This window comes from Blennius ocellaris (genome assembly GCF_963422515.1).
Source record: "Blennius ocellaris genome assembly, chromosome: 6".
Lineage (NCBI taxonomy): Eukaryota > Metazoa > Chordata > Actinopteri > Blenniiformes > Blenniidae > Blennius > Blennius ocellaris.
In genome coordinates this window covers 25,633,900-25,647,251 of record NC_137655.1, presented here as the reverse complement: position 1 = coordinate 25,647,251, position 13,352 = coordinate 25,633,900, and the positions used below count along the sequence as shown (strand labels likewise).

Sequence of the window (13,352 nt, the reverse complement as noted above, 5' to 3'; positions counted from 1 at the left end):
CTACATGTACCTTACACCTGCACTGAGTAAATGTCCTACATGTACCTTACACCTGCACTGAGTAAATGTCCTACATGTACCGTTACACCTGTACTGAGTAAATGTCCTACATGTACCTTACACCTGCACTGAGTAAATGTCCTACATGTACCTTACACCTGCACTGAGTACAGCTCTTTACCTCTCTACACTGTGTTTATAGCAATCCTGGCAATTTACTCTATTTTAGAGGATTTTTCTTTTTACTGGAGTGTTTTATTTTTTATTTTTATGTTTACATATTCTATTTTTTGTGCTCTTTTTATGCTCTTGTTGAGATATTTACATATGTTTACATATATTTCTTAATTTTATAAGTTCTGCACCTTTTTACCTTGAGCTGTTGTAAGTGTGTGTTTCCCCCCGGGGGGGGGGGAATGAAGCTCTGCTCTACTGTAAGTTTAGAGGAAGACGTGTTGGAGACTGTGGTGAAGCTTCATCTTCCAGTCAGAGTCTCGACGGAAACGTTCACATCACAGCTTCTTGCCTTCTGCTTCATTGGTGTGAGAAGCGGTGCTGGAACGAAGCCCAGTCGTCACGGCGACCCCCGGGAGGGACTGGCCTCACGTTTCCTTCCTTCTCTTCCCAGAATGCCTACGTCAACATCAACAGGATCATGTCCGTGGCGAGCCGCCTGGCGGAGGCCGGACACTACGCCTCCACGCAGATCAAGCAGATCTCAGGTCAGCTGGATCAGGACTGGAAAAGCTTCGCCGCCGCGCTGGACGAGCGCTCCACCATCCTCGCCATGTCCTCCGTCTTCCACCAGAAGGCCGAGCAGGTGAGCGGGGGGGGGGTCCTCGGCTGCAGCGGCCCCTCGTGACGGGACCTTATAGGCCACTGGTCAAACTGCTCGGTTGTCATGGCAACAGATGGGACCAGAGTCCTTCTGGGCTCTTGACATTCAGAGAGGAGGGGGGCTGATGTGAGCGAACAGGAACTTGATGAAGGGAGAAAAGAAAGCGATCAGACGAGTGCAGGAGAAATGACAGAGGAAACATCAGAATCAGAATTTCCTTTATTATCATTGTAACAGGTACAACAGAATTTCAAGTTAAAATGAGCACAGCGACACTTTAATAAAACATTTCTTCACTGTAGGAAGTTCATAACTCTAGTCTGCTGCTGTACATTTCATTATTAGCATCTAGTTTATATTGTAAACGTCTTCCAAAATACATTATTATGTTGTTTTTGTTTTTGTCAATTCTTAATTCAGTTCCCCAAATATTTCTAGTAAAATTTTACACTAATTGTTTTTATTAAAACAATTAATTTTGTTAAATTAAAGAGTGTGAAGTATATGTATATATGTTGAATAATCTACTAATATTCCTTCTGTTATTCTGTCATATTTTACTACTTTTTACGTTTGTTCAAACATCTGTCTTTCAAAATGTATTTCAGAAATTCCAACACTTGAATAGAATAAATATTTGCACTTCTCATTCATTAGCTATTCATTATCTTCAATATCTGCCCTAAATTTACACATTTAACTTGCATTTTATTAGACGTCCCTATTCCTGTCTAATATTTTTGCTTTTCATTTCCAGTGTAATTTTCAAGTAATTTTTCTTGATATTTCAAAATATTCTCATTAATTAATCATCAAATAATATATTTATTCTTAACAAATGAAATTTTTTTAAATGGTTTTTAATTATTTTTATTATTACTCCTTTAAGATTTCCTGGATTTATTCTTGACATTAGGTCTTTTTGCTTCATTTTGCTGTTTTTTCAGACAGATAATATGTTGTAAACAGTGTTGTTCACCCTCTGCTCCACCACACTGGTGTTTCCTCCAGATCGTCAGCTGAGCCGGGGGAAATGATCACATTTCACATTTTTTTCTAAAAAAACCTTTACTCTCACAGCGACAGTGTGTTGCAGAGTAATCCTGTATAAATACTCTTCACCACTAGAGGGCAGCACAGAACTTTGCCGGTGAAATGTAAAGTGACAGACGTCAGTGTGGTTCATCTCCACCTCCTGCTACCATCTTGTATCAAAGTACTGTGTCAGTGACAGTGATGGAGAAGTTTTTGAAAACCAGGATCTCAGCTCTTCATCCATCAGGTCCAGGTTTCACACTGAGGGAGGCACTATTAAAAAAAGTCTTTGCTTTCTGGATTTACTGGATTCCTGTTGATAAAACTTTGATGAGAAAGACTTTATATTGTTAATAGAGGCTACAGAGTTTAACACTTTAACATTTTCTGGTGGAGGTGTGACTCCAGAGTTTTACAAAGAAAAAAGTGTGTCTTTGCTCAGAAAGGTTGAAAAACACTGGTGTAGACGAGTGAAACAAGACGCGTCAAACTGGGTTTAATGGTTGAACATTTCTAACCATTGAAGGTCAATCATTCCAAAATAACCCCACCCTTCCTGTTGGACTCAGTTCCTGTCGGAGGTGGAGGCCTGGTGTAAAGTGTGCAGTGAGGGGGGGCTGCCCTCCGAGATGCAGGAGCTGGAGATCGCCATCCACCGCCACCAGAGCCTGTATGAGCAGGTGACCCAGGCCTACACAGAGGTAAACAACAACAACAACAACCAACACAGGTCTGACTGGGCTGCAGGCCAACATGGCTGCAAGGCTGCTTCTCCTCATTTTCAGTTTTCACCTCAGAAACATTCCTTCTTCTGATGAGTGAGTTTCCTTCCAGCTGAGTCAGATTTGAGAGAATCCCAGAAAAGTGGACACAGACAGCAGAGGATAGCCAACGATTCCCAGACTGAGGTTTATCAGCAGACGCGGCGTTTCCTCCCTGCTGTTGAGCCACGCTGCCGCTTCCTCCCTGCTGTTTAGCCACGCTGCCGCTTCCTCCCTGTCTGCAGGTGAGCCAGGACGGGAAAGCTCTCCTGGACGTCCTGCAGAGACCCCTGAGTCCCGGGAACGCCGACTCCCTGACGGCCACCGCCAACTACTCCAAAGCCGTCAGTCCACAGTCTCTATTCAGACGTCGTGAGTTCTGTGAGCAGGTGTGTGACTCCGTGTCGTGTGGCGCCGCAGGTCCACTGCATCCTGGACGTGGTGCACGAGGTTCTGCACCACCAGCGGCGGCTGGAGAACATCTGGCAGCATCGGAAGGTGCGACTGCACCAGAGGCTGCAGCTGTGTGTGTTCCAGCAGGACGTCCAGCAGGTGAGGGCGCACACACACACACACACACACACACACACACACACACACACACACACACACACACACACACACACACACACACACACACACACACACACACACACACACAGACACTGCGGGCCACTGAAGACAGCAGAGGGGAGGGATGATGATCAATATGGAACCAGTCTGAACCAGTCTGGAGTCACTCTGAACACTGAGTCCTTGTGAGTCTAATGTGTGTTCATCTTAGACCTTAGACCATAGACCTTAGACCTTAAACCTTAGACCTTAGACTGTAGACCGTAGACCTTAGACCTTAGACCTTAAACCTTAGACCTTAGACCGTAGACCGTAGACTTTAGACCTTAGACCATAGACCTTAAACCTTAAACCTTAGACCTTAGACTGTAGACCGTAGACCTTAGACCTTAGACCTTAAACCTTAGACCTTAGACCGTAGACCGTAGACCTTAGACCTTAGACCTTAGACCTTATACCTTAGACCTTAAACCTTAGACCTTAAACCTTAGACCTTCGACCTTAGACCTTAGACCTTAGACCTTAGACCATAGACCTAAAACCTTAAACCTTAGACCTTAGACCGTAGACCTTAGACCTTAGACCTTAAACCTTAGACCTTAAACCTTAGACCTTAAACCTTAGACCTTCGACCTTAAACCTTCGACCTTCGACCTTCGACCTTAGACCATAGACCTTAGACCATAGACCTTAGACCTTGGACCTTGGACCTTGGACCTTAGACCGTAGACCTTAGACCTTAGACCGTAGACCGTAGACCTTAGACCTTAGACCTTAGACCGTCGTCTCAGTGAGTCTCCACACCTTCGTCTCCACACCTTCGTCTCAACCAGTGTTTCAATGTTCCTACGTTTAGCGTCAGGCCCTGAAGGCACCGCGTCTTCATGTCAGTCCAGGTGGAGTCGCGGCGAGTTCAGTGTCAGCGTGCGGTGCGGCGCGGCGCTGTGCGGTGCGGCGAGGCAAGGCGGGGTGCGGCGAGGCGAGGCAAGGCGCAGCAGCTGGGCTGTGTTTGTTTGAACAGCCAAACAAAAGCACACTTCATGTGTTGTGTTCCAGGCTTGTCAGGCCGGCGCCTCGCCGCCTCTCCTCTCCGGGGTCAGTCTGTCCTGCAGATTCTCAATCTACTCTCTAACGCCATGTTTTCCCTGATTTATGCGTCGTCCGTGCGCCGTGGCTCCGTCTCCGCCTTGCGCCTCCGGTGGACTGCTCCAGTCTCTCCGGGGCCTCGTACAGCGTGACGCATGATTACACAGACTGTGCTTCCACAGGATTCATGAGGCCCTGATAGGATCTCTTCTTCCTCACTCTCTCTTTGCTTTGTCTTCATCCTCCTCTGAAACTCTCGGCCCAGCCTCTCCGGGGCCACGTTCACAAGGCCGCACGGCGCCCAAACTCCGTTTTCATCTTGGGATTTCACCTCCCGACGCTCCGGCTCTCCTTCCCAAGCCTATTTATACTTCCATTAAATACATGATGACGCCACACACCATGGATCTGCTCTCAATTACTCCAATCTGTCTCTGCGACTGTCCTGCTCGCTCTTTCTCTTTTCTGGGTTTTTTGCTGGGTGACTCAGAGCTGGATGGTCTCTTACAACTCAGCGTAGTTTAAATTGAACCAGCTGCTCTGAAACATGTGGGGCTTTGATAGCAGAACGTGTGACCTGCTGACGTCTGGTGTTGAACCACAGCAAGCAAACGCCCCGTCACGGAGACACAACGATGACCTGATCAACCAACACAACGTGCAAAGGATTCACTGAAGATGCATTGATTTCATTTAGTCAATTTATTTAATTTACAGCGAATGTGTCATTAACATTGTTAGAGCTCACAGGATCAACCTCATGTCATACTTGACAGACAAGTTAAAGACTTCAGGGATTTATTCTCAGAGAAAAAAATCACAATTGTATACATTTTTCTTTTCTAATTGTAAATGTGCTGACAGAAGTCTCAAAATGGTAAATAGTCCTGAAATAGGTTTTAAATAGGGCTGCGTGACATGAAGCGTAGACAAGATGTGCGATAATGTTCAATTTATACAATCAATTAACAAGCTTATGTCCTTGACATTTGTTCTTCTTAATAACAGTGCTTTTTGTTCAACCATTTTTTATTTAGTTTGCTTCTATTCATTCTTTTAAGTTATTCTTTTCTTCTTTCTTCGGACCTGTTGTTGAAGTTAAAGCTGTTTTAGAGCTCACTGGATGGACAATATGTTTGGAAGTGCTCTATTGAATGTAGACTTTGTAAAACTTGCTAAAAATCTAAATAAAAAAACTGAGTTGTAAAAAAAGCACTTAAAAAATAACAGTGCTTTTTTTTCTGTCAGTTTATTGAATATTTTAATTACTCAGTTTTCTGAATTAATCCTATTATTCCCATTAATCAGTGTAAAATAGGAGCAAATTACGAAGGTTTTCTATCAAGAAAAAAAACAATCTTTTATATTGTGAATTCGTCAAACCATTTCAAGTGAAAATGGAAACCTTGGTTGTGTTTTGGGTTTTTTCCATCCACACAATAACAATTCTCCACTGAAGACTCAACTTTTTGAAAACGGCTCTCAAGGTGGAAATTGTTCAAAATGTCTCTGTGGAAACAGACTCAACAAGGTGTGTGTGTGTGTGTGTGTGTGTGTGTGTGTGTGTGTGTGTGTGTGTGTGTGTGTGTGTGTGTGTGTGTGTGTGTGTGTGTGTGTGTGTGTGTGTGTGTGTGTGTGTGTGTGTGTGTGTGTGTGTGTGTGTGTGGTTTCATTACAAAAACAAACAGCAGCACCCACCTGACGAACAAACTACTGTTTCTACTGTGAAAACAGACGTCGTTTTTAAAATTAAAAAAAGAAAAAACAAAAGCCAGATGTTTCCACTGGAACCTCCGATACGGAACATTGTGATTAGAAGAATATTCCTGGTTCTCTGATACAGAGAACGTCCAGCTTTAACCCCCTGCTGTGTTTCTCTCCCCTCCTCACCCTCCCTCTCTCTCTCTCTCTCTCTCTCTCTCTCTGTCTCTCTCTCTCCCTCTCTCTCTCCCCCCCTTCCCCTCTCCCTCTCTCCCCCCCCCCCCGGTGCAGGTGATGGACTGGATAGAGAACCATGGTGAGGCGTTCCTCAGTAAGCACACGGGGGTGGGGAAGTCCCTCCATCGCGCCCGGGCGCTGCAGAAGAGACACGACGACTTTGAAGACGTGGCTCAGGTGAGTCGTCACGCCTGTCAAGGTGCGTCAGGTTCAGTCTGAACGCCACGCCGTCGCCACGCCGCCGCCGCGCCGCCACCACCAGGCCTCCAGAAGAGGGAGAACATCAAATGTTCCTTTCTTTCAGAGGAACGAGGGATGGAACTATGAGAAAGTCCACATTAAATGTAACGCATGGAGACATTCTGGGGGGAAATAAGGCTTTTTGACAAATGACGTTCTCACGTTGCTCCATTTCTGTCGACACACATTCACACTCTGACAGCAGTAACGCTGCGTTTCATCATTTCATCACTTCATCACTGGGACCGACTCTCAGACGGGTTCTAACACTGGAACCTGGTCTGTTACTCAAACTGATATTCAGTAAACATATCCGTTTCAACACTACGTGTGATGGTCCGTCTCTGGTAGCTGTTTTAACAACCTTAGTTTAAATAGAAAATACACCAAATTAAAGGTAAAGTGTCCAATTTTCATTTGATGTGGTTCAATATAAACTCAATTCTTAAGCTGTGTACGACAAACTAACAGTCCAGACATCATATAGAAATCGTCCAACTTCTGCATTTGCTCTTGTAATACCAGTTTTCACCACACGTTGGTGCATTGAGTCCCTCGAATTACTTTCAAAAGGAATAGTTAATAAACTAGTAGCTGAGCCTCTTTGGTACTTCCAGGGTTGTAAACCTCTCCCAGTACTAACCAGTACCTGGTGTCCCAGTTTGTCCCAGTGGGGGGTCTCACTGCAGCCTTCGGCTTCATGGTTATTAGTGATGGAAACATGATGCAGGAGTTCAGTGTCATCAGTTGAAGCTCGCTACCTTTGTGCTAATGCACTAGCATTAGCTAAACGTGGGCGGGGGGATGAAAAGATGCTAAAGGCTAAAGGAAACTGACCACTCTCATTTTTTTGGGGACATTTTTTCCCAATTCATTGTTCATGATGGAAAATGTGGAAAACTTGATAAACATTTTCAAAATCAACACTTTGTTTATGCTTAAAAGTTGGAAAGTTGTGACTTGTATGTTGTTATCTTAATACTTCTGGTCAAACTGGACAAGCTGTAGCTTCTGACCAAAACAATAGAAGTGACTCAACACTGCCACCCAGTGGACAGCACAGACACTGAACACAGTGTCCCTTAATAAAGTCGACCATGAGACCTTCAAAACCACTGGATTGTCTTTATCAGATGTTTATTCACTTCCATTAGCAACATCTGCAAGCAATCATTCCTGATTAAAACCCAAATGCTGCAAACCAGCAGCAGCGCCGCCGCCGCCGCGCCTGCTGATGAAAGCGTGAGGCCGCCGGGCTGCACCGCCATTTATGGTCACAGGGTTTTTCCTGAAGGTTCTGCACAAGATGTTCTCCAGTGAGTCGGGGTAGGAATGGTAGGAACTGCGTCCCCAAAGTGAACCGGTAACCAGATAAAGGCTGTAACAACAGTGTGCTTCCAGAGCGACGGCCTCTTTTCTCCACCGCAGCAGGAACTCCTTCCCTCTGGAGGATTTCTCAATGCTTCTGCACTGATCAGGCTTGAGAATTCTCTTTATATCTGCATATTGTAACTTCAGCAAAGGAATAATTGCATAAAAGCAGCAGTGCTAATCCCATAAAGAGAAGTTGTTGAATCTGGTGTTCAGTCTGGATTAGGATTAACCCCGGAAACCTGATCGGTCTTATTTGGGTCAGACGTTTCCTCCGGCTTGACCTCCTGCATCGTTTAGTGGCATGAAGACGTCTGGGCAGTCTGTGGTGTTTCCATGACAGGAACACGTTGATCACATTTCAAATCCACGCAGAGGGTCAGTACGGAAGAGTTCAGGCCTCTGTGGAGAAACATCTGGAAACAAAGCTTTGAAGGAAGGTTTGTGGGTTTATGTCACGTTGATCAGTCGCTTTACTTCCCGTCTCCTCACCGGATCACAACCAAACCTCCAGACCTCGTTTTACTCTCATTAAAGTCTTCGTTGTCCAGTTTCTTCTCTCTGCTTTACATATCCTGTCCTCTGGGGACGTTTGTCCTGCCTGACTTGTTTCTCTACCTGATAATTAGAGCTGCTGTGAGAGAAGTGAGGACAAGTACTGGGAGTTTTTCACCACCGTGTCTCTGCTTTACTCCAGTGGACTGTTGCTCCGCCAGGATTACACGTAACATCGTAGATCTCAGCTGGAATGGAGCTGTGGAACGGAGGACGGAGGTCGTTTCAGAACGTTGTTGTGCCAAAGCAAAGCTTGTTCTTGTTCTTTTCTAGCTCAGGCCACAGTGATCAACGTCCTGGTTCACAGCAGATGCTTTAAAAAAAAATTGTGCAGTTAGTCGTTAAAGATTTAACTCATTAATTGCACAATTTTCTGTAATTAATTGCAATTAATGGCATCGTTTTTCTCCTGAAGACTGAAGCTTGTAATGAGATTTATTCAGGGAAAAGCAGGGAATTAATGTCGACTCAACACAGAGACTTTATTTAAATTAATGACTATTTTTATAACCTCCTTTTAGCTTTTGGTGAAACTGTTTCTCTCTAAGATCAGCAAGACAATAACAACATAAACTAATAAATGAATAAATATCTATCATCAGGTCAAGTCACCAGTTTGAAAATTTGAATATTTCTAGAAACAAAGTTTCAAACTATAGTATTATAATATTACATGAACAAAGTGGCAATAATATACTGGAATGTCCACGAGAGAGAGACGGCACACACACACACACACACACACGCACGCACGCACGCACACACACACACACACACACACACACACACACACACACACACACACACACACACACACACACACACACACACACACACGCTATACAGGAGAGCCAGAGAAAGAGTATAAATGAACATTTCCCCCAGGTTCAGCAGTCTGGAGGCTCCCGGTCAGCCAACCTGGCAACCTGCTGTTTTACTGCAGAATTACTTCTGTGGTCGTTAACTTCGGCTTTTCAAAGTAAAGCTAATGTCTTTCAGTTTCTCGACGAGCGGTCAGGGAACTTTTCAAGTGAAACTTTCTGCCGTCTATGATTCCACTGGGTGTCGTGTTGCTCTGCAGTCGCTGCTGCTCCGGTCAGGAGTTCATCACATTAGATGATCAGTTAAACGTTTCAAATCAATTCATTAAATTGGCGAGTTATTTTTGGCAGCACTAGAAAACGTCATCCAGGATAACAATAAATTGTCATTAGTGGATTTACGGTAACTAGTCTGGTTGTTACAGATGTCAGCCTGCAAGCTCTAGTTACTGGTATTATATAGACCAACACTGGTATTCTTTTTTACTATCGTGTGTTTATTGTACTTTATTCTACACTTTGCTGCCCCCCCCACCCTCATAGTTTATTTTCCTTGTATTTCATCTTACTGTATATTTTGCTCCCCTTAGAACTTATTATACTTTATTATAGTTTGTGATTTTTATCTTATTTTGTAGTCCTATTATATTTACTTATTATTTCTCTTTACTGTAATATTTTGGTTCTTAGAGTTCTTGATAGTCATTGTATATCAGATTCCTCTATTCTTATCTAACTGTTTGCACATTTCTTGTTTCCTACTCATGAGTCCTGAAGAGCAGAATGGATCAAGTACATTTCTCCTTTGTGATCAATAAAGGCTTACCTTACCTTACCTTACCTTACCTTACCTTACCTTACCTTACCTTATCTTATCTTACCTTACCTTACCTTACCTTACCTTACCTTACCTTACCTTACCTTACCTTACCTTACCTTACCGTACCGTACCGTACCGTACCGTACCGTACCGTACCGTACCGTACCGTACCTTACCTTACCTTACCTTACCTTACCTTACCTTACCTTACCTTACCTTATCTTATCTTATCTTTTCTTATCTTATCTTATCTTATCTTATCTTATCTTATCTTATCTTATCTTATCTTATCTTATCTTATCTTATCTTATCTTATCTTATCTTATCTTATCTTATCTTATCTTATCTTATCTTATCTTATCTTATCTTATCTTACCTTACCTTACCTTACCTTACCTTACCTTACCTTACCTTACCTTACCTTACCTTACCTTACCTTACCTTACCTTACCTTACCTTACCTTATCTTATCTTATCTTATCTTATCTTATCTTATCTTATCTTATCTTATCTTATCTTATCTTATCTTATCTTATCTTACCTTACCTTACCTTACCTTACCTTACCTTACCTTACCTTACCTTACCTTAATGTAAACAACCAGTAGTTCTGCTGTTTGTTCGTACATGAAGCGTTCAGTCCTGAGGCTCGTGAAGCAGCTCACTGTGTTTGTGTTCCTTCGCTCCTGCTGAGGTCACAGTTAATGTAGTTCTGCTTTAAACTGAACCTGAACGCGTCGTGGAAACAGGAGCTGCTTCAGGGTCTCACTTTATTCATAATATTACATGTTTCACCGTTCAGTCCAGTCTGCAGAGTTTCATAATGTCCAGTTTTCCACTGCAGTGATCTCGTCTCCGTAATCCTCAGCCTGAATCCAACACGCCACGCAGCAATGCGTAATAATCTCTTGTAAATTATAATCTTTATCTTCCGGCTAATCCTTCCAGTATGAGAAATGTCAACATGGCAAAGATTCGTACCAATACCCCCGGCTCACATTCTCCAATGTACAGAAGCTTTCACGTTGTTTTTCTCCACATTCAAGCCTCAAACTGCCGTCGAGGTTCGGCTCAACATCCCTGAAGAGAAATCCTGCAGATGATCTCTGCTTCTGACGGAATCCACCGCCACTAATCCATTCTGTCCTCTAATAGAAGCGAGAGCTTTAATACTCTGACAAGATTCATCCAGTTTTTGGGGGTTGATAGTGGCACAAAGGAAGGAAGATTACAGCTCCAATTACCGTTTTATTTCGCTTTGCTTGGATAGTCGTACGTATTAGACTTCCTTTAATATGTACATAATACATAATGAGTTTCTTTCAAACCAGGGGGCAAACCGTCTCACAAAGGTGTTTAGGTGGATACAATTTCCTTCAGAACTTAACTCGTAACAATTAAAAACACATTTTGACAGGATCTGTCATTGTGTTGCACGATATATAACAAATATACTCTTATTGTGACGTCAAGATGCTGAACTACGATCAAATGTGATTCCGTTCACTGTCACACAGTTTAAACACGAAAGAAAAGTGACATTAACTGATTTATTCACAGAAATCGATTGATTAAATGATAGAAGGATCCACTTATTTCAGCCTGGTGGCGACAGAGAAAAGTGACCAAACGCAACAAATCAAAGAGGAAAAGAAAGAAAATGTGACCTGGAGGAGGAAGAGAACGACTTCTTCATCATTTCTGTCCAATTCCAATCGATAATTTATCATTTGTGATTAAAACAAACATGTATACAGAGTTGATGTTGTTCTTCTAAATAGCAGTGCTCTTTCTTTGCCTCCATTAACCAGCTGGTTCCGCTTCTCTTCTGTTTGCATATTAACATCATTTATTGCACTTGTTTTTTTTAACATACGTTGCTATGGAGATCTCGTGTAACGCTGTGAACACACTGAGAACACACTGAGAACACACTGAGAACAATATTCTGTCATTTCCACAAACAGAAATAATTGGTTGAGTTCATGTGATTTAATCAAGTCACAGATTTCCAGATGTTTGGTTGCTGGTTCTCTGGAGCTTCATGTCACAGTGACGTGCAGGAGAATGTAGGGAGTTCTACTTTATTTTCTTTCTCCCAAACCATCGAAGATACGCACCCTGCACCGTCACGCACCGTCACGCACCGTCACGCACCGTCATGCACCGTCATACACCATCATACACCGTCATGCACCGTCATGCACCGTCATACACCATCATACACCGTCATGCACCGTCATGCACCGTCACGCACCGTCATGCACCGTCACGCACCGTCATGCACCGTCATGCACCGTCATACACCATCATACACCGTCATACACCGTCATGCACCGTCATGCACCGTCACGCACCGTCATGCACCGTCATGCACCGTCACGCACTGTCCTGCACCATCATGCACCGTCATACACCGTCATGCACCGTCACGCACCGTCCTGCACCATCATGCACCGTCATGCACCGTCACGCACCGTCCTGCACCATCATGCACCATCATGCACCGCCACGCACCGTCCTGCACCGTCATGCACCGTCATACACCGTCATACACCATCATACACCGTCATGCACCATCATACACCGTCATACACCGTCATACACCGTCATGCACCGTCACGCACCGTCATGCACCGTCATGCACCGTCACGCACCGTCCTGCACCATCATGCACCATCATGCACCGCCACGCACCGTCACGCACCGTCACGCACCGTCATGCACCATCATGCACCATCATACACCGTCATGCACCATCATACACCGTCATGCACCGTCATGCACCGTCATACACCGTCATGCACCGTCATGCACCGTCATGCACCATCATACACCATCATGCACCGTCATGCACCGTCATGCACCATCATACACCGTCATACACCGTCATGCACCGTCATGCACCATCATACACCGTCATGCACCGTCATGCACCAACAGTCAAAGCTCCGCTATTTAAAATAATATTATGCAAGTTTTCATGTCGGCCTCACACACAAAGACACCAGCGCCTCCTGGAGGAACAATATTGTCTTCAGTGGATCTAATGACATTAATAAAGACTGCATAGAGAACCAGCAGTCACAATTCACACCTGAAACACCAAACAGGCAATAATCATCAATGATTAAATAATACATCACTTGTTCTGGTTTAGAGCAAAGGCATCAATGATTTTGTCACTTTTTTTTTTGTTTTTTGTTTTTTTGGTAAAAAGTGCTCCATCTTTTATTATTATTAGTAGTAAGTAACCAGTCACCAGGAAAAATGCAGGAAGTAGTAAGTTCAGAGGTTAATGTGTCTGCAGTGATT

At 43.8% G+C, this 13,352-nt stretch overlaps 1 protein-coding gene across 1 annotated transcript in view; it reads left to right on the top strand.

Moving 5' to 3' along the window:
* The window catches only part of kalrna (kalirin RhoGEF kinase a), a gene marked incomplete at both ends in the record, with an annotated part of 193,373 nt that overhangs the window by 74,423 nt on the left and 105,598 nt on the right, over positions 1–13,352 (top strand). Inside the window, 5 exons of the mRNA XM_080498258.1 lie at positions 629–820; positions 2,443–2,574; positions 2,880–2,978; positions 3,055–3,186; positions 6,286–6,408. Coding sequence (XP_080354384.1) covers positions 629–820; positions 2,443–2,574; positions 2,880–2,978; positions 3,055–3,186; positions 6,286–6,408 — 678 coding nt within the window. The remainder of the gene's footprint in view (positions 1–628; positions 821–2,442; positions 2,575–2,879; positions 2,979–3,054; positions 3,187–6,285; positions 6,409–13,352) is intronic.